The sequence below is a fragment of the Thunnus maccoyii genome, chromosome 24 (genome assembly GCF_910596095.1).
Source record: "Thunnus maccoyii chromosome 24, fThuMac1.1, whole genome shotgun sequence".
Lineage (NCBI taxonomy): Eukaryota > Metazoa > Chordata > Actinopteri > Scombriformes > Scombridae > Thunnus > Thunnus maccoyii.
This window is the reverse complement of record NC_056556.1, coordinates 9,814,925-9,840,270: the sequence shown is the minus strand read 5'-3', so window position 1 is coordinate 9,840,270 and position 25,346 is coordinate 9,814,925. Positions and strand designations below refer to the sequence as shown.

Sequence of the window (25,346 nt, the reverse complement as noted above, 5' to 3'; positions counted from 1 at the left end):
ACTGCGCGAACATGAAATAACAGTCTGTTTCCAATATCGGACAATGCACCCGTAAAATGACATCTTTTTTTTTAATAGATTAAATGCTCATAAAAAGCCAGACTTTATTAAACAGCTTGAAATAATGGCAAGTCTATCATTTTAAGGTTAAAATAAAGGTGAGAGATAGATAGGTAAGAGAGAGAGAGAGTACTTTATTAATCCCAAAGGGAAATGAAAGTGTTACAGCAGCCATTTGACATGAATCAAAATACAAAACAATGAGGTAGGTAAAAGAAACAAATACAATTAAATAATAAATAAATAATATATATTAATTAAAATATATAAAATAACTAAATATAACAATATATAAAACATAGAATAAATAAAAATAGAATAGACTAGAGATATAACCATAACTATAACTATAATATACTATTTGCTGAGTATACACCGTTTAGTGATAATGCTATGGTAGTAAGGTACATTATTGTCCATGGATGTTAGAATTAAGTGTACATCAAAACATAAATAGTTTACACAAATTATATACATCTGTAGCAATACTGACCATACTTGAAATATTATATACAGATGAATCTGAAATATAAGAGATGTGATGGATAACAAATAAAAATCCAGGGGAGCCATCTGACTTCACTGTCATTGTGATTTTTTTAAATTTTACACTTAGCATTAGACATATATATGTATATATTATATTATAAAATTACCTAAACCTTTACTATCAAATATAAAAAATTTTTTAATTAGTGCAATTGGCCATAGTACAAAAAGCTGACAAATTAAACAAACGTATACAGACAATAGCACAATACACACCACATCAAACAAAGTGTTGCGTGCACAAGATAAAAAATGATCATCTTTCATGACTTCGGGGGCTCTGCAGCTTGCAGCCCACGTGTTTCAGTTTTACTCCTCTCGTGTTTCATACGAGATATTCTTCATAAAAGGATATCATAAATCCTCTCTTTGTCTCCCAACTACCTGCTCAGTGTTTATAATGTACTAAAATGTGTTTACTGTGTGTGTATGGAAAGACAGAAAGGTCTAATTGTCTAATTGTTAACAGGTGTGTGTTGCACCTTCAGACTGATCTTGATTGCATGAATGTCTGGAACTTGCAGTTTAAATCATTCACTGGTAAAAATGCTGTATAAACTTATTTTTCTCTTAGTTTTTGCCTTTTTCACTTGATCTTCTCTTAACACAAAGGCAAGAAAATGCATTCATTCTTGAGCTCCATATACTGATTGATTGATATATTTCTATTTTTTCCCTCCTCACACCCAGTTTAAATTTGCAAAAAAAAAGAGAGATTTCTTTCACATTTTCTTTTTATTCTCATTTTAACTGCCACTGGTTTCTCCTCTGTCTTTATCACACTCACACATTACAGAGAGTGTTCGGGGGGGAAACGTGCTCACCATGAAAGTCAAAGGTGTTGTTCAGTCTCTTTACAGCCATAGAGGTAAGTCAGCAGTTTTAATTTTTTAATTCTATTGAGTTTAATGAATTTTCTGTGTTAATTTGGCTTCACAGTAGACTTAGAGTGTTAAGAATGGAAGTTGCACTTTATCCCAAAGTCGAGTAAGACAAACCTTTTGATTTGCAAACAGAATATTTGCAAAAGCATCTGTTTCTTCATATATTTGTGTGTCTGGTTTAGTCTATGTATTACACTGTAGTGAAAAAGTGTAACATCATCAGAGGGAAGACATTGTGATATATAGGCAGGGGGAATAGTTAGTGTCTGAGTGCTGTGAGACATGTTTTACTGTATATCTGGGTCATGCTTTGGCTGGAGGCTTCAAAGCTTTCAGAGGAAACGCAAAGAGACAGATGTGCCTTTTCAAAACACATTTACTACTTTGAGCTTTCGATGGATGCATTAACACAAATAAAACAAGTCTAGAAATAAAATAAGCATTTCCTCTATTGCAAGACATAAAGTTTCTGAAATATAAATCATTAATTGCCTCCAATTGTACAAGACCAGACTCTGACACAGTACTTTTCATCTTTATGAAACTTAAATGTGCATTTTTATAATTTCCAAGGTATTCAATAACATTGATGTTGTATCAATATGGCTATCCTGTCTTCTTTTATTTTTAGCTAAATTCATAATAGAGGAAATTATTGATCATGAATAGTATTACACTTTGCCACTCTCGGGATGCATCTGATAAATACTTTGTGTGTGAGTAAATATTTGCGATTACATGACGGCTTTCTCCATATTCTTTGCTCATAATTCTCATAATTGGTTTTCACATCAGCTTTTGCAATACTTTACCAAAGTAACAACATTTTTCAAGTCTTTAAATAAAACTGTTTAGATATTAAAGCTGCCGACACCATATATTAATATGTAGTCACAACAGCTGTAATTTACATGCGGATGTGACATCATCCATTGATCCAGATCTCTTTGCATGGGAGGAATGGTACATAAACTCCCACAAACTCATATGAATTATATCTTTTTTTCCTATTTGTCTGTCATCTGTATTTCTATTGTAATGCTCAGACATAAATTAAGTTTGCAGTTACATGACTTAACAACGCGCATACTTTTGTTTTTACTTTAATTTGTTTGTCACAAAGCTGTACAATGAAGTTATTGTAGGAGTATTGTAGGATAAATCACAAGTAGAATACTATCAATATTTAAACATTTTATTTATGTTAGAATATCCTAAAAAGTGTCGGAAACTAAATGTGTTACTTAAAACATTGTGACCGGTGATCAGTGATGCATGTATTGATACCTTAAGTAACACAAAAAATACAGAGAGATTTTTTATTATCAAACCTGCCAGTACAATCATATCTACCACTTCCTCTTCAGGTTGGCTTCATGCTATGTGCAAGTTAAGTTGCACTGTGCTTTCTGATTAGAAACTAAAGCAGTTATCTGATGCTGTTGCTGTATCTCTACCATGAGAGCCAAGCAAGTGTGTTCAGCACAAGAGTGAGTGAGCCACAACACCCACAGCAAAGATAAAAATACAGTACAAGCCGTTACTGAAGCTGTGGTTTCCTTTTCTTGTGAGAGCGCTTTATCATGTCATGTATATTGAATTATAGAAATTAGATTTTGCAGGGAATCTTATCACCTCTGGTTTTTTAACCTGTTGTCTGTCTTTGCAGATGATGAGGACACAGTGGACGTCAGTCTGTCCAGAAACTCAGCACAACGTTTAAATACTTCTTTCATCATGTCAGGTCAGACACTCGTCTTTCTTGAAACTACGTGTTGGAAAAACAGAGCAGAAAAGAAGGATGTAATGCTTAGAATTAATATTAAGTGGAATATTTTTTTTTCCTAACATGCAAATTTGTTGGCCAAGGATTTAACACTAGTATATTTTGTTTAGAAAGTTTTCCGTAATCTCTTTATTTCTCATTACTGGAAGAATTCTTAGCTATGCTTGTTACCAAAACAAGAGGATAGTGTCTTCATGCTGCATGTATTTAATCACAGATGCAATTAAATCAACATAAATGTGTAAATGGTAAGAAAGCTCTGACTGTTTTACACATTTCATTTTCATGCTAGTCTAGAAACACTTGACCTAGTTTCATTCCACAGTTACCCCAGTTCTTACAGCTGTGATTGCTTTTATTACCTCATTCATTGAGCTGACAACAACAGCAACAGTGTCCATATTTAACATCTTTGTCAGTGATGAAAGAGTGATATTGGGGAATGGAGGCAATATTTTTGTTGACTTCATTTCTTTCCTTCTTTTGTGTTGTTTTCTTTGCCTGTTCGGGGGCTGAGAGGGGCTGGGCTTTCTTTATACAATTACCATGTACTTATTTATTTTATTTATACATTAAATAATTGATCACAAAAAAACATTGTTCAACATCTACCCGGTTCCATATTTTCCCTTAAACCTGCATCTATTTAACTCTTGCTGCTGTAGTTTCAGTTTGTGTCAGGCCTTTCCGGTGTCAGGCTGTCTTCAAAATCCCCATAAGGTTTAAAACACACCTCCAGCACTCTGCTGGCACTGTGATCACATGACAGTGAGTAAGGAAAGTATGTCAAGTGGGACAGAACAGATGGCCAAAGCTTCTAAAAGCATTGCATTTAAAGTTTTCACAGTGTTTAGGTGCACTTGATTTACTCAACCTTGCACTGAAAAAAATCAGTTTACACATGTAAAGCTCAACAACATCGGCCTTAATCTTGAAGTATGAGTGGATGCCTCAAAAAGACTAATATTTTGATGGTCTGTGGAAACCCTTGTCTTGGTGAGGTGACACTGTGATTAAATTATTCAACACAATAGGGAGACGACGGTAAAACGCCTCTCTAATCTGATTCCTCTGTTTTCTAGTGACAATCTTTTTTCTGTTGTGAGCAAAGTCTTGTAGTGTGTGTGTGTGTGTGTGTGTGTGTGTGTGTGTGTGTTCCCACGTGAGATCCTCAGCTCCAGAAGTAATCTGAGGTGAAGCTCCGGCAACAGCAGCTGTGATTGTGTCCCTGTGTGAAGGTAGGTCTGCACCAGCCCTGCATAACAGCATTAAACTCAAATTTTATTAATCATTTATTATTGTGTGTATATATATGTTTTTTTTAAATTTAAAACTGATATTCATGTAGTGCAGAGTCAGTTGAAGGCATTTCAAAGTGTACGTCTATGTTGGAAAACTCATAAAATGTGTACAAACGAAGAAAGACTCAGATTGAGCTGCTCCGATTGACTTGAAGTCATGACTGTGAGTGTTGTGATTGGCTCCCAGGCCTCTTCTCAGGAACATTTCCTCATCATGGCTGCTGAAATGGAGCCCAGTACCACTGGCGGCAACTGGGACCTGATCCTCCAGTCTAAAATGAAGAAGCAAAGGTCAGACTCATGATTACACCACTTTCCTGTATTTTGGAAAACTTTATTGCAAACTTCATGGTGTCAATGTACTGCGTTCTGTCCAAAAATACCCCAAATAAGAAGCCTTGAATGTGCCAATAATGTTCATTAGATAGTATGATGTTGAAGAATGTAAAAAAAAGTATTGTCTTTTTTTTTTTTAATGTAATGATCCTTTATTTTTTTGCACCTCAGACTGCAGTGTCACGTCCTGCAGGATGGAAAGCCCGCCGTCAGACTGATGACTTACAAATACGACACACCAGCCCACATTGACATTCACAGCATGGTGAGTTGTGTGTTACCAGTAAAGTAATAACCTGCTAATATTCAAATAATTAAATTTTTGATCTGACTACTTGTGGTGGACTAAACTGTATTGAAATGTGATGTCACGGGTTAAACGCCACTGGTTTGACAAAATGTCTCTTTTTGTCACTTTTTGAGGATTTTATAGAAATATACAAATTGGGGCTGATATTAATGATTATGCATTTATACAGCTGACATAAGAGTAAATATGATATCTCAAACTTGCCCGGTCATTTGTTGGTTGCCTTGAATGTGAACAGTTCAAAACTGACTCGTGGTTTGTAATTTTCTTCTGTTTTTAAAACATGCACACATCATAAAGTAGCAAGGACACGACTAAGACTGTATCCTTGTCTCGTCTGCTGCTCTCAGCTCCGACAGGTGATGTCCAGCAGCAGCCGTTTGGAGCACAAGTTGGATCGCTGCCTTTGGACCCAAAAGGTTTTTATTGTGCTGTTAACAGCCTCGACTGCTTTGTGGTGCTTCACTGTCTACATGCAATATTCAGCTGGCTATTCTGTCTTGGCTAAAAACTGACTCAGAATATTGATTTTAAAATGCAACAACTAAGCTTTTGTCTGCATTCTTCTCTTTACATTTTTAAAATTTGTGACATTTTATGTGGGTGTCTCTGCTACATGTATGCATCTATCGTTCCAAATCTCCCCTGTATGATGATAAATTATATCTTTCTTTCATCATTGATTTTCCATAAATTCCTTAACCTGGGAGGATAAGTTTTATAGTTCAGGCTGTTACTTGTCTGGCCTCTAGGATCTACATGTCTGCTTCACATTCTGTGGGCAAATTTCAAAGCGTACATTTTATTTTAAACCACTGGACGTCCTCAAACACGTTCCTGAAAGTCGTCAAAGTGCTTGAAATTGACATCCAATTTAATTTGGGACCCTGCTTCAAGAAAAAGACCTCAGCCTGGGTAAGTTTGGCTTTCCATACACGTTCTATTAATCATCTCTGCAGCTGAAATTGATGCTTTTCTCCAGTGAAACTGGTGTCAGAGTTTCGCCCACAGTGTGTCTTTAACTTGAAAGTAGAAGCAGTTATGTCTTGCGCTTCCTTTTTAGGGCACCTCATATTTTTTTGTGGTTTGAGGCTTTGGTAGCCAAAGGAGTATGTCAAAGTTTACCCTCCTTCCTTTAGTATAGTTGACTGGTTTCCGGCAGCAGCACTGTCGTTCAGACCTTTCAGCCATTATGGACCAGTGGAAACTGTGGTTTATCCTACTTATGACACTGTGTTTGTGTTTTGACAATGAAGGTACTGTACAGGAGCTTTTTCATTACATGCAGTTTATAAAAGTCAGCCAGTTTTGCAGTTTGGTAGAATTACAAGCAGCCATTTTCTTTGCTTCCTTCCCCTTAAAGTCACTCAAACATTTCTAAATTGCAGAGACTCTTGTGAAAACCATCACTGGGGGAGAATCAGAAGTCACTCCGATATGCACCACTGCTACACTACATACCATCACGCTTATAGTGTGTAAGATCAACACAAAGAGGAGCAGAGGAAAAGAGTGTCATCTGCTTTATCAGTATGGAGAGGAGATTGAGAATGGATATTACTCCAGATTCAGACTGGTCAAAGAGAATGGGACTGTATTTCTCTACATGACTGGTTTAACACCAGCGGATCGTGGGAACTACAGCTGTGAGTGTTCACATGCTCGTGGAACAGACACTCTCCACCTCGATATCACTGTGGAGGGTAAATTTAGATTTATTTTCTTGCTTCTGTATTGCTTCAAAGTTTTGTTGCTGTAGTGTTGAAAGGAAAGTCTGCAATGATATCCTAGAGAAATCATTGGATAATGACTGAGATGGGAAAGTAAGGTTACATCAATAGAGAAACAACTTTTAACACATAGTGCACAAAGCTCGGTGTCGTTTCAACGTTAGTTCATGCACAAAAGAACTCACATGTGGCTCAGAGATGATTGAGACTTTCCATTTAGAATTGAGAAGGAGTTGTCTGTCAAGTGAAGAAGATGATGAGGCTGGAGCAAAGCGAAAATCTATCAGAGAGAGGGGAAAGGTTAGTTGGGGTGCCGGTTCTAAAAAGCAGACTTGCGCTGACAGGAAAACCAAAAAAAGACCCGCAAGTCTTGTGGATGAGAAGCAAAGCATTCGCATGGTGAAGAAATAGCACTGTATGACTGCACAGCGAGTCAAGAATGCTTTCCAGGATGTGGGCAGACATGTTTTCTTGTAAGCGATCAAGAGAGGACCTGACCATAACATCAGAGGGTTCAGCACGAGATGCAAACACCTCGTAAGGCTTGAAAACAGAGAGGCCAAAGCAGCAAGAGTTTTTCAGGGTCAACACGTCCCTGATCTCAGTCCGATTGAGCCGCATCCTACGTGCTGAGTGACCCCATAACAAGCAAGCTTAAATGAGTCTTGTCTTGAGCTTGAATGTGTCCGCAGTGAAGGGAGAGCGTCACCAGCGAAGATACAAAACCTCTGCTGATGTCTATGGCTCCAAGACTTCAGCCAGTTTCCCACAAAATATTAAATATGATGATTTTGTATGTGTGTATTTGAACCCTAAACTTTGGGCACTGTGTGTTAAAAGGGCTTTGCATAAAATGTGTAACTGTCCAAATACTTGTATCTGTATCACACCATTTTGACTTTCACAAAATATTGTCACAACAGTTTCCAATGTCTTTTGATGCAGAGAAGATGTCGGCGTTACATTGTTTTGTTCCTGTAACCTGAAAAGCACTGTAACTGTGGACACTCAAAAGTTTCCTAGACGTAATTAAAATGATGTTTTGAATTGAATAGTGCAAATCTAGCAGTTGCTGGATCAGCTGTAGTTGCTTCTTTAAATATTTTGTGTGTTTCACTGATATATAAATCTATCTCTTCTTATTTTCAGAGACCACACAAGGTCAGGACCATCTGAATTATTTGAATGTGAAACCCCCTGCCCTGTGGTGAGCAATGTTTTCTTTAGAAATGTACTTTTGTAAGAGACTACACTCAGTGGAAACATATTACATTTACACACCGTTTAGTTTTTTCTTTAGTTTTGGCTGTCACACCATTTTAAGTTGACTCAATATAAACCAGAATGGTGTGACAACAATTTCCACACATGGTGTAATGTGTTAACACTTGCAGGAAGGTTGCTGCATATGAGATACTTAAACAAAAGTCTCAAGTCATACATTCAAGGGTACATTTCTTGCAGTCATAAACATATGATTTGCACTGTGTGGCGGAGCAAGAAGAGGCAAATGTACATAGTAAAGTACAGGCTGAAGAAAGGAGACAAACGATTGAGGATCAGTGGTATAAGTGAGAGGGGATGTGATGACCTGGAGAACTTCAGTATGACTCAGGTTTCCTGAGTAGAGTTACACGTGTCGACCATTTATCAACCAAACTTTTTTTATTTTACATCATGTTCTTTATAATTGTTTTATGCTCCCCTTCATCAAAACTTTTACCCTCAACTTAAATAACCTAACCTGGATTAACATTTATAAAGACTTAATGGCTCAGTAGAAAGTGGAAAAACTCATTACCTGTCAATGACTAAATGTTTGCATGTTTTATAGCTCATTTGGATGGTCTTCAATAAAGTTACTTGTAGAACCATTGTAGATTATTTATTAAAGCTGTTAGTTGCAGCTCAAAGGGTGCTTTATTGGACATTTTCATATGTTTTTATAGGATGAAGATGACCTAAATGACCCCTACACGAGCCTTCATTTACGCGAAAGTGATCTCTACCAAACCATTTCCTCAATGCGTCATCGACATAACACCTACAGTTTCAGCCAGCAGTGATATAGTGATGGCCCAGTCAGATGATCAGGAAATAAACAAAAGAGAGACGAATGGAAGTTGCTACACCAATGAAACCATTTACACCAAAAGTCAAGATAACACACCTGTATAACTATAATTATTGGGACAGTGAAAAGTTGTGTTTTTTTTTTTTTTTTTAGATATGATACTGGATGAAGATTGCAGTTTGCACATACAGAAGCATTAAAGAGGCCAAAGCATTGTGATTTTGATACTTATGGAGTGGTTTAGTCATAATATATAACTGTTATGTTCATTTGCATGATTATCCTCCACTACCCTCCTCTCAGTACTTTTATAGACACACTAGCTTGTTCATAGATGTTTTTGTTGATGAATTTTTTTGTGAGGTTGCTAAACCATTGCAGAAGTCACAGAAATCAAGACATACTTGTGTTAAAAATGCTTTATCAAATCATTTCTTACATATACACTACCTCTACACTACACAGAAAGAAGTATGTGCATCTTACTACCTTTTTAAAAACATCTAACAGGGTTCAATAAATGTTCATACTGTCTGAAAACCCTTGAATGTTGTATTAAAAATAGAGTTTTTGATTGAATTAATTCATCCAAGATACTAAAAGTGCTCAAAAAGCTCTTAAATGTAAGATAAGTGAGTGCAGGTATGATTTATCTGTTCTCTATTTGTATTCATGCACCTTTTAAAGTGACGTTTGAGAAGTTTTATTTTTAACAATCAGGATTAATGACCTGAAAGTAGAAGCAGTCAGGTTCACTTCTGTTTTAGGACGCGTCACTCATATTGAACCTTAATAAGGACAAAAGAGCATTTCATAACTGTATTCTAAGGTCTTCTAGCAGCAGATGTGACATTTGTTCAGTCTTTTGACTAGTATGGATGGATGGAAACAGTGTTTTTTTCTGCTTCTACCACTGTGTGCTGACACCAAAGGTACTGTACTAAAACTTTTTATGATTTATGCAGGTCATTTTGTGACTCTAATTGTTAAAAAATCATTAAATATGGTCCACTGAGTTTCCTTTTGATTGCAGTGACTGTTGTGAAAACCACTGGGAGAGAACCAGTCATCACTCCTGTATGTATGAACGAAAACTTGGGTGTTATTGTAGTATTGACATGTAGGATCAGCACAAGGAGACATTGGGGCGAAGCGTGTCAACTGCTATACACACATGACAAGAAATTTAACCAAGAATGCGACTCCAGGTTCACACTGATGACTGAGAATCAGACTATATTTCTCTGCCTGACCAGTTTAACACCAGTGGATAGTGGGAACTACAGCTGTGAGTGTTCATATGAAAGAGGGACACATCCTGTCCATCTGGATATAACTGTTGAAGGTGAGTTTAAGCTGCTAACATTTAAGTTTTTCAATCAGAACAGATGAAGTAACATACTGTGGATGTTTTTTGGGGTTTGCTTTTTGTGACCATGAGCAGCAGAGGAAGAGGGCGGCACTTTTTCTGGCATGAGGGTCATCGCTACAGCCGTCATCACTGTAACTGTTACAGCTACGTTCATAATGGCAGCTGGAATCATCTGTGGACCTATCCTGAGAAGAAACAATCACAGGTGAAAAACTTTAAGCTTTAAACTTGCAGAATAATACCCTTTTTATGGTGTGTCATGGTTAGAAATGCTGTTAAACAAATGGCTCCAAGTGAGCAGCATTTTCCTTCTTATTAGGGCATAGTGTTTGAATCATAAGCAACTTTTTCTCTCATAAAGTGCCCCTACTAACTACTAACTTTGACATTCATTTGTCCTAACAGACAGAATACAAGTTCAGGAGCATCTGAATTAACCAGAACTGAAACTCCCTGTGTTTTGGTGAGCATTCAACATAGTAGTTCTGTTTTACACTCCTCCTGTGTGTAGTGTGTAATGACTTTGAATTGTTTTTATAGGAAGAGGACCCCTACACAAGCCTTCAGCAGCCAGCCAGTGATGTCTACCAAACTATCTCCAACCAACTACCAGATTCAACCAGCGTCAGTGTAATAATCTCCCGTTTTTATTATCAGGAGACAGACAACGAGGAAGATTTCCATCCAGTTTATTCAGTCTATGAAACTATATAAAACTAAGCTGGAAATGATGCAGTAAATGTCAACACATGGACTTTATTTCTTCATTTATTAGTGAATATAAATGAACATTGACAGACTTGCTAGCGTAGTTTGAACATTTTTGTACACTATTACTAAAAATACAGAGAATATATTGTATATCTATTAATTGATCATTTAATTTCCAAAAAGTTTGTAATGCTTGAACTGTGGGAAAAGAATTGCATTAAAGTCAAAGTCTGTGTAAAGTAGAGAAAACTCTAAACTGCAAAATTATTTTGATTCTCTTTACTTGTCTTCTAATGTTTTCAGTCTTTTTTACACCACGCCTATCAAGCTCAGATAGTAGGACACTTATATGTGTGGCACACAGCTCCCAGCTTATAAGGAAGCATTAATCATCTCTCTTTGCAGTCAAAAATAATGCCAATATGTTTTTAAATATGTTGTTAGTACTTTTGTGTTATTAGAGGGAAGAAAATGTGCGTTCATGCAGTTGCTCCTTTCTTCACTTTCAGAGTGTCTTATATGAAAGCAGGAACAGTTCAGTCTTGCACTTCCTTTTTAAGCGTTCACACTGAGAGAAATAGACGTTATCAGTAGCTGAAGTGCAGTGCAGAGGTGGCGTGTCGTCCTCCCACACTGAGGCGACTGATACTGTACATTTCAAGCAGCAGTTTCACTGTTGCTTAGATGTCTTGACCAGCATGGGTGTATGGGAACTGTGGTTTGCTTTGCTGCTACTGCCGACTTTTTTTATTGACTGCGAAGGTACTGTACTTGAACTACTTTTCATAATGTATAACTTGTTTTCTGTTTATCTTATTGTCTTTGGTTTAAAGAGAGAAAATATTTTTTTCTGTAAATTGCTTGTTCTACAGTAGTTCTAGCACATTGAGTGTATTCATATTGATTTATGATTGATTATTTGCAGTGACTCTTGTGAAAACTACTGGGAGAGAACCATATATCACTCCAGTATGCACCAATGAAACAGTGAATATCATCACAGTTGTATGTAAGATCAGAACAGAGAGGAGCAGAGGAGAACAGTGTCTCTTGTCATATAGATATGGAGAGGAGTTTTTTAATGGATGTGACTCCAGATTCACACTTATGAAAAAGAATCAGAATATGTCTCTTCACCTGACCAGTTTAACACCAGTGGATAGTGGGAACTACAGCTGTGAGTGTACAAATCGCAAAGGAACAACTTATCTCCACCTTGATATCACTGTGGAAGGTAAATGTTGGATTGCTTTTTCGCTTCAATATACAATATTACATGATACTATTGATACTATATTAAAGATCCCCTCCAGACATCTAAAAATTGATGACTTTGCTTGAAATGATAATGTGGGTCTGATAAGGCCTTTCCATAAAAAAATGTATACAGTTGTGCTCATAAGTTACATTAACTGACAGAATTTGTAAGATGTGTATCATTCATAGTGTTTGTGGTCGTTGTGACCATAAAGTTCATTTTTGGTCCCATCAATCCAAATGACTTTGTTTCAGAAGTTTTGAGGCTCGTCTAGATGTTATTTGGTATATTGTAAGTGGGTTGTTTTGTGGCGTTGGCGCAGTAACAGCTTTTTTCTGGTAACTTGACCGTGCAGCCCGTTTTTGTTCAAGTATCTACTTATTGTGCATCTTGAAACAGCCGCAACACATTTTTGCAGAGAATCCTGTATTTCAGTTAAAGTTGCATGTGGGTTTTTTTGCAACCCAAACAATTTTCCTGGTAGTTGTGGATGAAATCTTTGTTGTTTCTACCTGACCATGGCTTGGTATCAACTGAACTCCTAATTTCCCATTTCTTTATCAGAGCTTGAACATGATTTATCAGCATTTTCAAATCTTTTTATATCCTTTTCCTGATTTATAAAGTTCAACTACCTTTTCTCGCAGGTCCTTCGACCGTTCTTTTGCTTTTGCTGTGGCTCAGTAAAGTCAGAGCAGCCATGGATGAAATGTGCCAAAACTCATTGACTATTTATACACAGACACTAATTACAATCAAACAAGTCACAGGTGTGGAAACTTACCCTTCATAACCATTTAAACTTGTGTGTGAACTTGTGTGTATATTATCAGGTCAAACATTCAAAGGTTTGTAAACTTTTGATCAGGACCATCTGGGTGATCATTATGATTTAAAAAGGGCAAACACAATTATGTAAAAATAAATGGCTTCACCTGAACACTATCCCTAAATAAAAGAGAAATTTTCAGCATGATCAGTCATATTTTCCAATGTGGTCAAAATTTCATTTTATGAGCACAACTGTTATCACCAATTAAAATTGTTAAAATTACATCTACTCCTTTTCTCTCATTAAAAATGCCAGAATCTATAAATATACAATTATTCATTTCAAAAGTTTAACTACTTGACAGAAGACGTTTCCTACTTCACTATAAAGTTTGTTCTCAGTGTTTGTGCACTAGAGGCTTCATGTTTCCGTTTCACACTTTTATAAGTTGTGTATTTGACCATTATTGGCTCTAAACTACTGTAGGAACAAGAAGAAAAACATATTTTTGAGTGGAGGGGGACTTTAAAAGTTTCTTTGCAAATAAAGCAAATACTAATGCCATTTTTCTGACAAGATTTTGTCCTTTACACTGTTTTAGAGGATGAAGAAGCCACCAGTTCTACGGAAATGATAAACATAACGAAATATATTAGTGTAATTATATTCTTGTTATTATTACTCATCATAACTGGAGTCGTCCTGGGATTTATCCACAGAAAAAAACGTCCCAGGTAAGATATTAATATTCATGCATTAACATAGTTAATATTTGGAGCACATTAAAAACTATTTTGTAACGATGTATTTCCATATTTATCCAACAGAAGACAACTTGAATCAACAACCAGTCTTCCGAACACGGTAATGTACACAAAAATGTTGCCCCTACTTTGTTTGTGCTGTTCATTTAACTTATGAGGAAACATATTCTAAAATATCTGTCATTTTGCAGGAAGCAGAAGAAATTGAGCCGTACAGCACCTTCATGCAGAGAGAGAACGAGCTTTATTCAACTATTTTGTATAGTAACTACTGAAATACAAACCTCTAATACTAGTTATTTAAATGTGTTCACCGGAGTGGAGATGAAGTTAGAGATGCCTTTGTAGGGCTTTAATTATACAATATACAGTATAATGTGATACATGTTTTCCTGTTGAATAATAAGTGAAACAAAGCCTGATGTCCACAAGGTGGCACTATTTTACATACATTGGTATTTCACTCTCCTGTAAGACTGATCCTTAACGTGTATTTCATTCTAAAACATTCAAGCTTAATAGTTTTATACGAATTGTATTTTATTTTTGTAAATTTAATGTTTTAAGAGAACAGTAAGAGCAATATACTGTTTGCAAAACATAATGATGATCAGAATTAATTATGTAATGAATAAATGGTTAAAACTGCTTGTTCTTTTGATGTCAGATATTCAGTTTGTCAAATTGCTGCAAAGCTGTAAAAGTGAAATATTTAACTACTAGCTAGTTTCAAACTAGTGAATTATTACTAAATCAGGTTGCACCATTAAAACTTCAGAAATGTCTCAGCTAGTAAATATTTTAGTAATGTGTAAATTAAAATGAAATGAAATGTGTTTAAACTTTAAGATGAAACTTCATATTGGTTCGATTCTTAGAGGATCCAAGTCCAAGAGTGTCCAACATGTGACTGTAGACCTGATGTTTATAGACATGTTTTCTTTCATGCACCTACTCTATTTTACCTTCAGAGTGTCTTAATGTAAAAGCAGAAGCAGTCATGTCTTGCACTTCCTTTTAAACAGAGTAGAGACACCAGCCTGTACCTCTGAGAGAGTTTGAAGTTTAGGTATCTAGAGAACAGGTCAAAGACGTGTGTCAGTTTCCCCTCTTCAGTACAGTAAAGTCTTCACTGCCAGCAGCACTTTAACTGGTGCTCAGACCTCTTGACCAGCATGGCTGTTTTGAAACTGTGGTTTGTTCTGCTTCTGCTGCTACCTGCATATAACAACAACCAAGGTACAGGAGCTAGTTCTTATAATTTATCATTTAAGACTGCCATTGTTTTCTGATAATATTTGATTTCAAGATAACAACAAAACATTTTATATATTTCATACTGACTTTTATGATTGATTGTTTGCAGAGACTCTTGTGAAAAACTACTGGGAGAAAACCATATGTCACTCTGATATGCACCAATGAAACACTGAATATCATCACACTTATAATATGTAAGATCAGCACAGAGAGGAGCAGAGTTTTTTAATAGATGTGACTCAAGATTCACACTCATGAAAAAGAATCAGACTATATTTCTTCACCTGACCAGTTTAATATCACTGGATAGTGGGAACTACAGTTGTCAGTGTTCACATCCCATTGTAACATCTTATTTCTATCTTGATATCACTGTGGAAGGTAAATGTTGGATTTCTTTTTCCCTACAATAAACAATATCACATGATACTATTGATAAAGTACAACATTAAAGATCCCCTCCTGACATCTAGAAATACTCTACTTGGAACAACAATGTGTGTCTGATATGGGTTCCCCACAAAAATGTTTAATTACCAATTTTAATTTCTTAAAATGACACCTACTCCATTTCCCTCATAAAAAAATTATAAATATGCAAATATTGTTCATTTCAAAAGTTTCATTACCTCACAGAGGATGTTTCCTACTTCACTGTAAAGTTTGTTGTCAGTGTTTGCTCACTGGAGGTTTCATGTTTCCATTTCACATTTTTATAAGTTGTATATTTGTCCACATTTGGCTCTTAACTAGATGTGATGGCACAAATCAAATCCTGTTCAAAACCAATTATTATTTATTGATTATCACAGTCTGGGATATGTCAATGATTAGCAACAACATCGATATTTATGCACTCTTATTTTTGTGCAATGTCAGATTTAAAAAAACAAAACATCCCCCTTTAAGTATGTCAAAAACTGCCATAAAATATATATATTTTTTTCCATTTTCACAGTTAATTGTTTTAACCAACATCAGTCCTGATCATAACTACCAAATATTTGTTCATTTTCAGAATTTTAAAAAACTTTAAATGCCAGTGTCTGTGATGATGCCACTAATGTTTATAAAAGAAAAAAACACAAAAATTGAAATATTTCCAATATACTAAAGGCCTAGTGATTTTTTTTTTTCTTTTTTGGATTGTCACAGTCTGGGATATGTCAGTAACAGTGATATTTTTGCATTGATATTTTTTGTACAGTATAAAATTAAAGTTAAAGAATCTGACCTGTTTTACTGTATGTAAAGTGTCCTGTTGACCTTCAAAGTCTTTACCTTCTAGTAGCATATTACATTATTTTGCTCTAGAAATAAAGCATAAATACAACATCACTTCAAACATCATTTATTTTCATTAACATTCAACATTCAAAAATTCATGACAGAAATGAATGAGAGACTGTGTGTGTGTGTGTGTGTGTGTGTGTGTGTGTGTCACAGGTGAGAAATGCATAGCTCTGGAGCTCTCTGTATTTATAAGTTTAGCTACGACTGCAGCTACATAAACACTGGTTTAGGTGCCTTGTTTGGTTTTTGCCCCGCTGCGTCTTTGCGGCACTGTAGGTTTCTATATCTGGAAGGAGTGCATGTATGTGTGTGTATAGACATCTATGTAATCGGGGGGCTTTGAACTTACTTTTATCTCTGTATTTAAAAGACACATAAATCAGAGCAACCGTGTGTGTGTTTCACACTTGGTCATAAGTGATATGTGTTTAATGGATTGTGGTGTGAGTCTAATATATCTCAGGTTCAACCACAACAGCATCTTAATATAGTTATTAGCATTGTGACTTGTGCTTGCATGCTGTTTAATGAGGCTAATAGCTAGAAGTTTCTAGTCACATTCTTCAATCAGATAGGATTGATATTTTCCAAAAGCTAAGGTGACAGAAATTGAAATATTTCCAATATACTAAAGGCCTAGTGATTTTTTTTTTCTTTTTTGGATTGTCACAGTCTGGGATATGTCAGTAACAGTGATATTTTTGCATTGATATTTGAGCATGAAACCTCAACATCTCTGATTCTTTCTTGCTTACTGCTTACTTGTTACTGAGTTTGGCTAGTTTGTTCAGAAATGCTCTGTGTAAAACTGTTGCAGTGGCCAACAATATAAACAAATACAATAAAGCACGTAACATATAACTCCCTCTTCTAGTATCACTATTTTTTTTAACACACAGACCTTGTTATGAGTAATGTACCTCACATCCTTCCTGAGTTGGAGTTTCATCACAAAAGTTGAGATTATTTTCTGATTCTCTTAATTGCACAATAATATAGTTCAAACTATACGACTTTGTGTCCTATGGCCACAAATTGTACAATATTGATTATAAATTATAGTAATTTGAAAATAACTATCAGGTAATGGAAGTGATATTTAAAGATCTGACATATTTTCTTTCTGTATTCTACTCTGTTTCACTGTCAGTGTGTTAATATGAAAGTAGTAATGTCTTGCACTTCATTTTAAGAAGAGTAGAGACACCAGTTCGTACCTCTGTGAGAGTTTGAGGTTAGCTAAAGAACAGGTCAAAGGCGAGTGTAAGTTTCCCCTCCTCAGTACAGTAAAGTCTTCACTCCCAGCAGCACTTAAACTGTTGCTCAGACCTCTTGACCAGCATGGCTGTTTGGAAACTGTGGTTTGTTCTGCTTCTGCTGCTACCTGCGTATAACAACAGCCAAGGTACAGGAACTAGTTTTTATCATTTATCATTTAAGACTGCCATTGTTTTCTGATAATATATCACTTTGGAAGGTAAATGTTTTTATTTCAAACTTCCCCTCAGTGTGAACTAGTTATTACACAATTTGTTGGCATTATGAACAAGTAAAGTATCAGTATGATGTCTGCGCTTGTAGACGAAATCAGACATACAGAATCAGTCAAAAGTTTGGACACACCGTCCAATTCACTTGAGTGAGAAAGTGTGTCCAAACCTTTGACTGGTACTGTAATTTAAGTGATATGTTACTTTTTTAACTTGACATTTTTTTTTTGTCTTTGCTAAAAGATTTCTTAGAAGATGAAATGGTCAACACTGGGATTTTGCTTTTGCAACCAGCAAATGATCTCTACCAAACTATGCCCACAATACACCATCAACATGATGCCAAGAAACATACATCATTCTGCACAGTGAAGCTCAAACATCCAACTGTAGGAACAAGAAGAAAAGAATATTTTTGACTGGAGGGGGACTTTAAATGTTTCTTTAGAAATAAAGCAAATACTAATGCCATTTTTCTGACAAGGTGTTTTTTCTTTACATTGTTTAGAGGATAAAGAAGCCACCAGTTCTACAGAAATACTAAAATGTAATGCTGTTATTAGTGTAATTATATTCTTCATCATAGTTGAAGTTGTTCTGGGATTTATCCACAGAAAAAAATTACCGTGGGTAAGATACTAATATTCATGTATTAACATAGTTGATGTTTCTGCAAGCACAGATATCATACTGCTGCTAAACCTGTTCATTATGTCAACAAATTGGGTATAAGCTAGCTCACACTGAGAGGAAGTTTGAAACACAAAAGCAAGAAAATAAATCCAACATTTACCTTCCACAATGATATTAAAATGGAGAGAAGATGTTCCAGTAGGATATCCACACTCACAGCTGTAGTTCCCACTATCCACTGGTGTTAAACTGGTCAGGTAAGGAAATATAGACTGATTCTTTTTCATAAGTATGAATCTAGAGCCACATCCACTAAAAAACTCTTCGTATCTGTGCGCCAAGCTACACTCAGCTCTGCTGCTCCTCTCTGTGCTGATCTCACATGCTACTAGCATGATGGTATTTGGTGTTTCATTGGTGCATATCGAAGTGATATATGGTTCTCTCCCAGTGATTTTCACAAAAGTCACTGCAAATAATAAATAATTAGTCAGTATGAAATATAGAAAATATTTATTTGTTCTCTTTAAACCAACCATTATTAGAAAACAATGGCAGCCTTAAATGATAAATGATAGAAACTAGTTCCTGTACCTTGGCTGTTGTTATACGCAGGTAGCAGCAGAAGCAGAACAAACCACAGTTTCCAAACAACCATGCTGGTCAAGAGGTCTGAGCAACAGTTAAAGTGCTGCTGGCAGTTTATTATACTGAAGGGGGACAACTGCCACACACCTTTGACCTGTACTTTAGATACCTAAACCTCAAACTTTCTCAGACGTACTAGCTGGTGTGATGTCTTACTAAAAGGAAGTGCAAAACATGACTGCTTTCAATTTAACACACTGAAGGTGAAACAGAGTAGAATACAAAAAGAAAATATGTCAAAACATCAAACATCAGGTCTACAGTCATGTGTTCAGATCACTCTTGGAGCTGGATCCACAAGAATCCTACTACTAAAAGGTATCACTTGCTTTATATCTTAAGATATCTACACTTAGTTAAAGTGGTACATCATGTAACATGACGTGTTTGCTTATGCAGTTATCACATATTTAGAGGCCTGTGCATGAGTTGAAAACAGCAAACAGCATGCCACCTTTTTTGTAATAAGGAAACCGCTGCTTCCTCTTCACACAGCACTGTTTTAACTGGACACAACTGTAAATGACAAACACACATCACTTGATGCAGGTTAACAGGTCAGTCTGAGCACAAATGAACAGCAACTGTATTCTACAGACTAGTTAGTTTATATGACTGGCAGACATCTTTCAAGCAACAGCAAGGTTTGTGCGCACAATTCAAGTATTATAGACATCTGGGATATTTACTTGTTGATCACAATCATACTCTTCCATTGCCTGATGTTTATTTTCGAATTCCAATAATTTATAATCAATATTGTATGATTTTTGGCCATAGGATGCACAGTCTTCTCTCTGTAGTTTAATTTATATTACTGTGCAATTATTAAGAGAATCAGCAAGATATGGCAAGGTTTAAATCCATTAAACACGTATCTCTTATTACCAGGTAGTGAATCTACGCAGGAAATCCTGTGTTTTCTTGCTGTGATGACAATAAACCTCAATATTTAGGGAAATGATGTCAAACAGTTACCTATTTATGTTCTCTTGAATTTTGGTTCAAGTGTTTTCATAGTTTTCTCAACTTGGATCAGTCTCTCTTCCATCTATTTCCTGATCATCCAGCTCCATTATATTGCTGGTTGAATTCGTCTTGGCGTCATGTTGATGGTGTATTGAGGAGATAGTTTGGTAGAGATCATTTGCTGGCTGCTGAAGGCTTACGTAGGGGTCATCTGGGTCATCTGGGTCCTATAAAAAAAGATCAGAATTTGAATGCATGATGCCTTAAAAATCTGACTTAATTATGTTGAACAATTGTTGAGACACTGAGTCACTACATTTACTGAAACCTCCACTTTTCAAGGTTCAAATCCATTCACACAGTCCTCTGATCAGAAAATAAATTACTCACTAAAGAGCCGGGAGTTTCACATACAGATAATCCAGATGTGTCCGTTCTTGAACAGTTTTTTAAAAAAAGAAGAGATATCAGAGTTAGTGACACATCAAACACACACACGCCAGCTCTTCTGTGCTTTCCAACAAAACCACTGACTGCATTGTTTTACAAGGTTTAAAAGCACTTAAGTGAGAATTTTTCACCTGGAAAGAATTTTTCTGAGGATGAATCCAAGGACAACTCCAGTAAGAACGATAAATGCAGTAACACCAACAACCATTGTGGTAGGAAAAAGAAAAATCCTGGTGTTGACCACTACTTCTTCTAGTAAATTGTAAAGACAAAACAAATATCAGAGGAAAGACCAAGATAATGTAATGCTGGCATCTTCTCTGAATAAAATATTTGATATCTGCACCACATAATTTCTACATATATAAAATGTTTTTTTTACATAATCTGCCAGTATTCAGCTATGAAAGCAGGAAAAAGTTAAAAACTGTAACATATCACTTAAAGCAGGTCTCATTCATTCATACTGCTCCTGAAGTTGTTCATTATGTTAACAAAGTTTGGAAAAACTACCTCACACTGAGCTAAAATATGACAGAAAGTCAAGAAACACAAAAGCAAGAAAAGAAATCCAACATTTACCTTCCACAGTTATAGTAAGATGGATAGTTTTTGATCCAGTACGATATGAACACTCACAGCTGTAATTCCCACTATCCACTGCTGTTAAATTGGTCAGGTGAAGATATATAGTTTGATTCTCTTTCACAAGTATGAATCTGGAGTCACATCCACTGAAAAACTCCTCTACATAATTGTATGCCAAGCGACACTCTTCTCCTCTGCTCCTCTCTGTGCTGATCTCACATACTAAAAGTGTGATGGTACTCAATGTTTCATCAGTGCATATTGAAGCGACATATGGTTCTCTCCCAGAGGTTTTCACAAGAGTCACTGCAAACAATCAATCATAAATGTCAGTATGAAATATAGAAAATATTTTGTTCTTGTAATCAAATATTATTAGAAAACAATTATGTATCACTTTGGATTACCTTCCAAAGTGACATATCATTAGAAAACGATGGCAGTCTTAAATGATAAATGATAAAAACTAATTCCTGTACCTTGGTTGTTGTTATATGCAGGTAGCAGCAGAAGCAAAACAACCCACAGTTCCCAAACAGCCATGCTGGTCAAGAGGTCTGAGCAACAGTTTAAGTGCTGCTGGCAGTGAAGACTTTACTGTACTGAAGAGGGGAAACTGTCACATGCCTTTGAACTGCTCTTTAGATACCTAATCCTCAAACTGGGCTGATGTGATGTCTTCTTAAAAGGAAGTGCAAGACATGACTGCTTCTGCTTTTACATTAAGACACTCTGAAGGTAAAACAGAGTAGGTGCATGAAAGAAAACATGTCTATAAACATCAGGTCTACAGTCACAGGTTGGACACTCTTGGACTTGGATCCTCTAAGAATCGAACCAATATGAAGTTTCATCTTAAAGTTTAAACACATTTCATTTCATTTTAATTTACACATTACTAAAATATTTACTAGCTGAGACATTTCTGAAGTTTTAATGGTGCAACCTGATTTAGTAATAATTCACTAGTTTGAAACTAGCTAGTATTTAAATATTTCACTTTTACAGCTTTGCAGCAATTTGACAAACTCAATATCTGACATCAAAAGAACAAGCAGTTTTAACCATTTATTCATTACATAATTAATTCTGATCATTATGTTTTGCAAACAGTATATTGCTCTTACTGTTCTCTTAAAACATTAAACTTACAAAAATAAAATACAATCGATATGAAACAATTAAGCTTGAATGTTTTAGAATATAATACACTTTAAGGATCAGTCGTACAGGAGAGTGAAATACCAATGTATGTAAAATAGTGCCACCTTGTGGTCATCAGGCTTTGTTTCACTTATTATTCAATAGGAAAACATGCATCACATTATACTGGATATTGCATAATTAAAGCCCTACAAAGGCATCTCTAAATTCATCTCCACTCTGGTGAACACATTTAAATAATCAGTATTAGAAGTTTGTATTTCAATACATGAATAAAGCACGTTCTCTGTCTGCATGAAGGTGCTTTACGGGTCAATTTCTTCTGCTTCCTGCAAAATGACAGATATTTTAGAATATGTTTCCTCATAAGTTAAATGAACAGCACAAACAAAGTAGGGACAACATTTTTGTGTACATTACCATGTTTGGAAGACGGGTTGTTGGTTCAAATTGCCTTCTGTTGGATAAATATGGAAATACATTGTTACAAAATCGTTTTTAGTGTTTCCATGTGTAGGATCAAAATTTGTACCATTGACGTAGCTCCATTACTAAGCTATAAGCTTTATTAAAGATGATCTATTCCAAATATTAACTATGTTAATGCATGAATATTAATATCTTACCTATGATGTTTTTTTCTGTGGATAAATCCCAGGATGACTCCAGTTATGATGAGTAATAATAACAAGAATATAATTACACCAATATATTTCATTATGTTTATCATTTCCGTAGAACTGGTGGCTTCTTCATCCTCTAAAACAGTGTAAAGGACAAAATCTTGTCAGAAAAATGGCATTAGTATTTACTTTATTTGCAAAGAAACTTTTAAAGTCCCCCTCCAGTCAAAAATATGATTTTCCTCTTGTTCCTACAGTAGTTTAGAGCCAATAATGGTCAAATACACAACTTATAAAAGTGTTAAACGGAAACATGAAGCCTCTAATGCACAAACACTGAGAACAAACTTTATAGTGAAGTAGGAAACGTCTTCTGTCAAGTAGTTAAACTTTTAAAATGAATATTTGCATATTTATAGATTCTGGCATTTTTAATGAGAGAAAAGGAGTAGATGTAATTTTAACAATTTTAATTGGTGATAACAGTTGTGCTCATAAAATGAAAAATTGACCATATTGGAAAATATGACTGATCATGCTGAAAATTTCTGAAAAGTTTACATACCCTTGAATGTTTGACCTGTTATATACACACAAGTTCACACACACAAGTTTAAATGGTTATGAAGGGTAAGTTTCCACACCTGTGACTTGTTTGATTGTAATTAGTGTCTGTGTATAAATAGTCAATGAGTTTTGGCACATTTCATCCATGGCTGCTCTGATTTTACTGAGCCATGGAAAAAGCAAAAAAACGGTCGAAAGACCTGCAAGAAAAGATATTTTAACTTTATAAATCAGGAAAAGGATATAAAAAGATTTCCAAAGATTTAAAAAATGCTGATAAATCGTGTTCAAGCTCTGATGAAGAAGTGGGAAATTAGGAGTTCAGTTGATACCAAGCCACGATCAGGTAGAAACAAGATTTCAGCCACAACTACCATGAAAATTGTTTGGGTTGCAAAAAAACCCACATGCAACTTCAGCTGAAATACAGGCTTCTCCATGAAAACATGGTATGTCTGTTTCAAGATGCACAATAAGTACATACTTGAACAAAAAATGGGCTGCACAGTCGAGTTGCCAGACAAAAGCCGTAACTGTGCCAACGCCACAAAACAACCCACTTACAATATGCCAAATAACACCTAAGTAATTTGGATTGATGAGACCAAAATTGAACTTTATGGTCACAACCACAACACTATGAATGGTTCACATCTTACAAATTCTGTCAGTTTATGTAAACTTATGAGCACAACTGTATACATTTTCTTCGAAAGCTCATATCAAACCCACATTATTATTCCAAGTAGAGTATTTTTAGATGTCTTAATACAAATCTGGAGGGGATCTTTAATATTCTACTTTATCAATAGTATCATGTAATATTGTATATTGTAGGGAAAAAGAAATCCAACATTTACCTTCCACAGTGATATTAAGGTGGAGATAAGTTATTCCTTCATGATTTGTACACTCACAGCTGTAGTTCCCACCATCCACTGGTGTTAAACTGGTCAGGTGAAGAAATATAGTCTGATTCTTTTTCATAAGTGTGAATTTGGAGTCACATTCATAAAAAAACTTCTCTCCATATTTGTACGACAAGCTACACTCTTCTCCGCTGCTCTCTGTTATGATCTTACATACAAGTGTGATGCTATTCAGTGTTTCATTGGTGCATATCGGAGTGACATATGGTTCTCTCCCAGTGGTTTTCACAAGAGTCTCTGCAAACAATCAATCATAAAAGTAAGTATGAAATATGGAAAATATTTTATCATCTTGAAACCAAATATTATCAGAAAACAATGGCAATCTTAAATGATAAATGATAAAAACTAGTTGCTGTACAGTACCTTAGCTGTTGTTATGCGCAGGTAGCAGCAGAAGCAGAACAAACCACAGTTCCCAAACAGCCATGCTGGTCAAGAGGTCTGAGCAACAGTTTAAGTGCTGCTGGCAGTGAAGACTTTACTGAACTGAAAGAGGGAAACTGACACACGTCTTTGACCTGTTCTTTATCTTCAAACCCTTGCAGAGGTATAGGCTGATGTGATGTCTCCTTAAAAAGAAGTTCAAGACATGACTGCTTTCTTGTTAAGACACTCTGATGATGAAACAGAGTAGAACACAGAAAGGAAATATGTCAGATCTTCAAACATCAGGTCTACAGTCATGTGTTCAAATCGCTCTTGGAGCTGGATCCACAAGAATCCAACTAATACAAAGTTTTACCTGCTTAAATGTCTTAATGTTTGTCCAATTATGGTAGTACATCATGCAACATGCTTTAACAGACATGTTTGCTTTTGTGG

The 25,346-nt window shown here is 35.6% G+C and overlaps 2 protein-coding genes and 1 long non-coding RNA gene across 7 annotated transcripts in view; all 3 read left to right on the top strand.

Annotated features, from left to right (window-relative positions):
• LOC121891932 (nectin-2-like) overlaps positions 1–25,346 on the top strand; it is a 933,424-nt gene that overhangs the window by 851,203 nt on the left and 56,875 nt on the right. The window lies entirely within an intron of this gene.
• On the top strand, positions 1,087–11,313 carry LOC121891968. Of its 5 annotated transcripts, none has more exons than XR_006094238.1 (12): positions 1,087–1,149; positions 1,406–1,477; positions 3,163–3,237; positions 4,455–4,517; positions 4,768–4,871; positions 5,088–5,181; positions 5,530–5,645; positions 8,106–8,163; positions 8,906–10,375; positions 10,475–10,607; positions 10,808–10,865; positions 10,943–11,313. XR_006094238.1 is itself a non-coding variant. In XM_042404693.1 (7 exons), the coding sequence occupies exons 3-7, from the start codon at positions 9,905–9,907 to the stop codon at positions 11,114–11,116; spliced, it is 735 nt and encodes a 244-aa protein (XP_042260627.1). In that variant the 5' UTR covers positions 6,336–6,929; positions 8,106–8,163; positions 8,906–9,904; the 3' UTR covers positions 11,117–11,313. The 5 variants fall into 5 exon arrangements, 1 of the variants encoding a protein (XP_042260627.1); XR_006094237.1 differs by having other exon boundaries at positions 4,399–4,517; positions 5,577–5,645; XR_006094236.1 differs by having other exon boundaries at positions 4,399–4,517.
• Positions 13,789–14,415, top strand: LOC121891984. Its single transcript, XR_006094249.1, has 3 exons — positions 13,789–13,877; positions 13,971–14,007; positions 14,099–14,415. It is a non-coding gene; the product is annotated as an uncharacterized LOC121891984 (long non-coding RNA).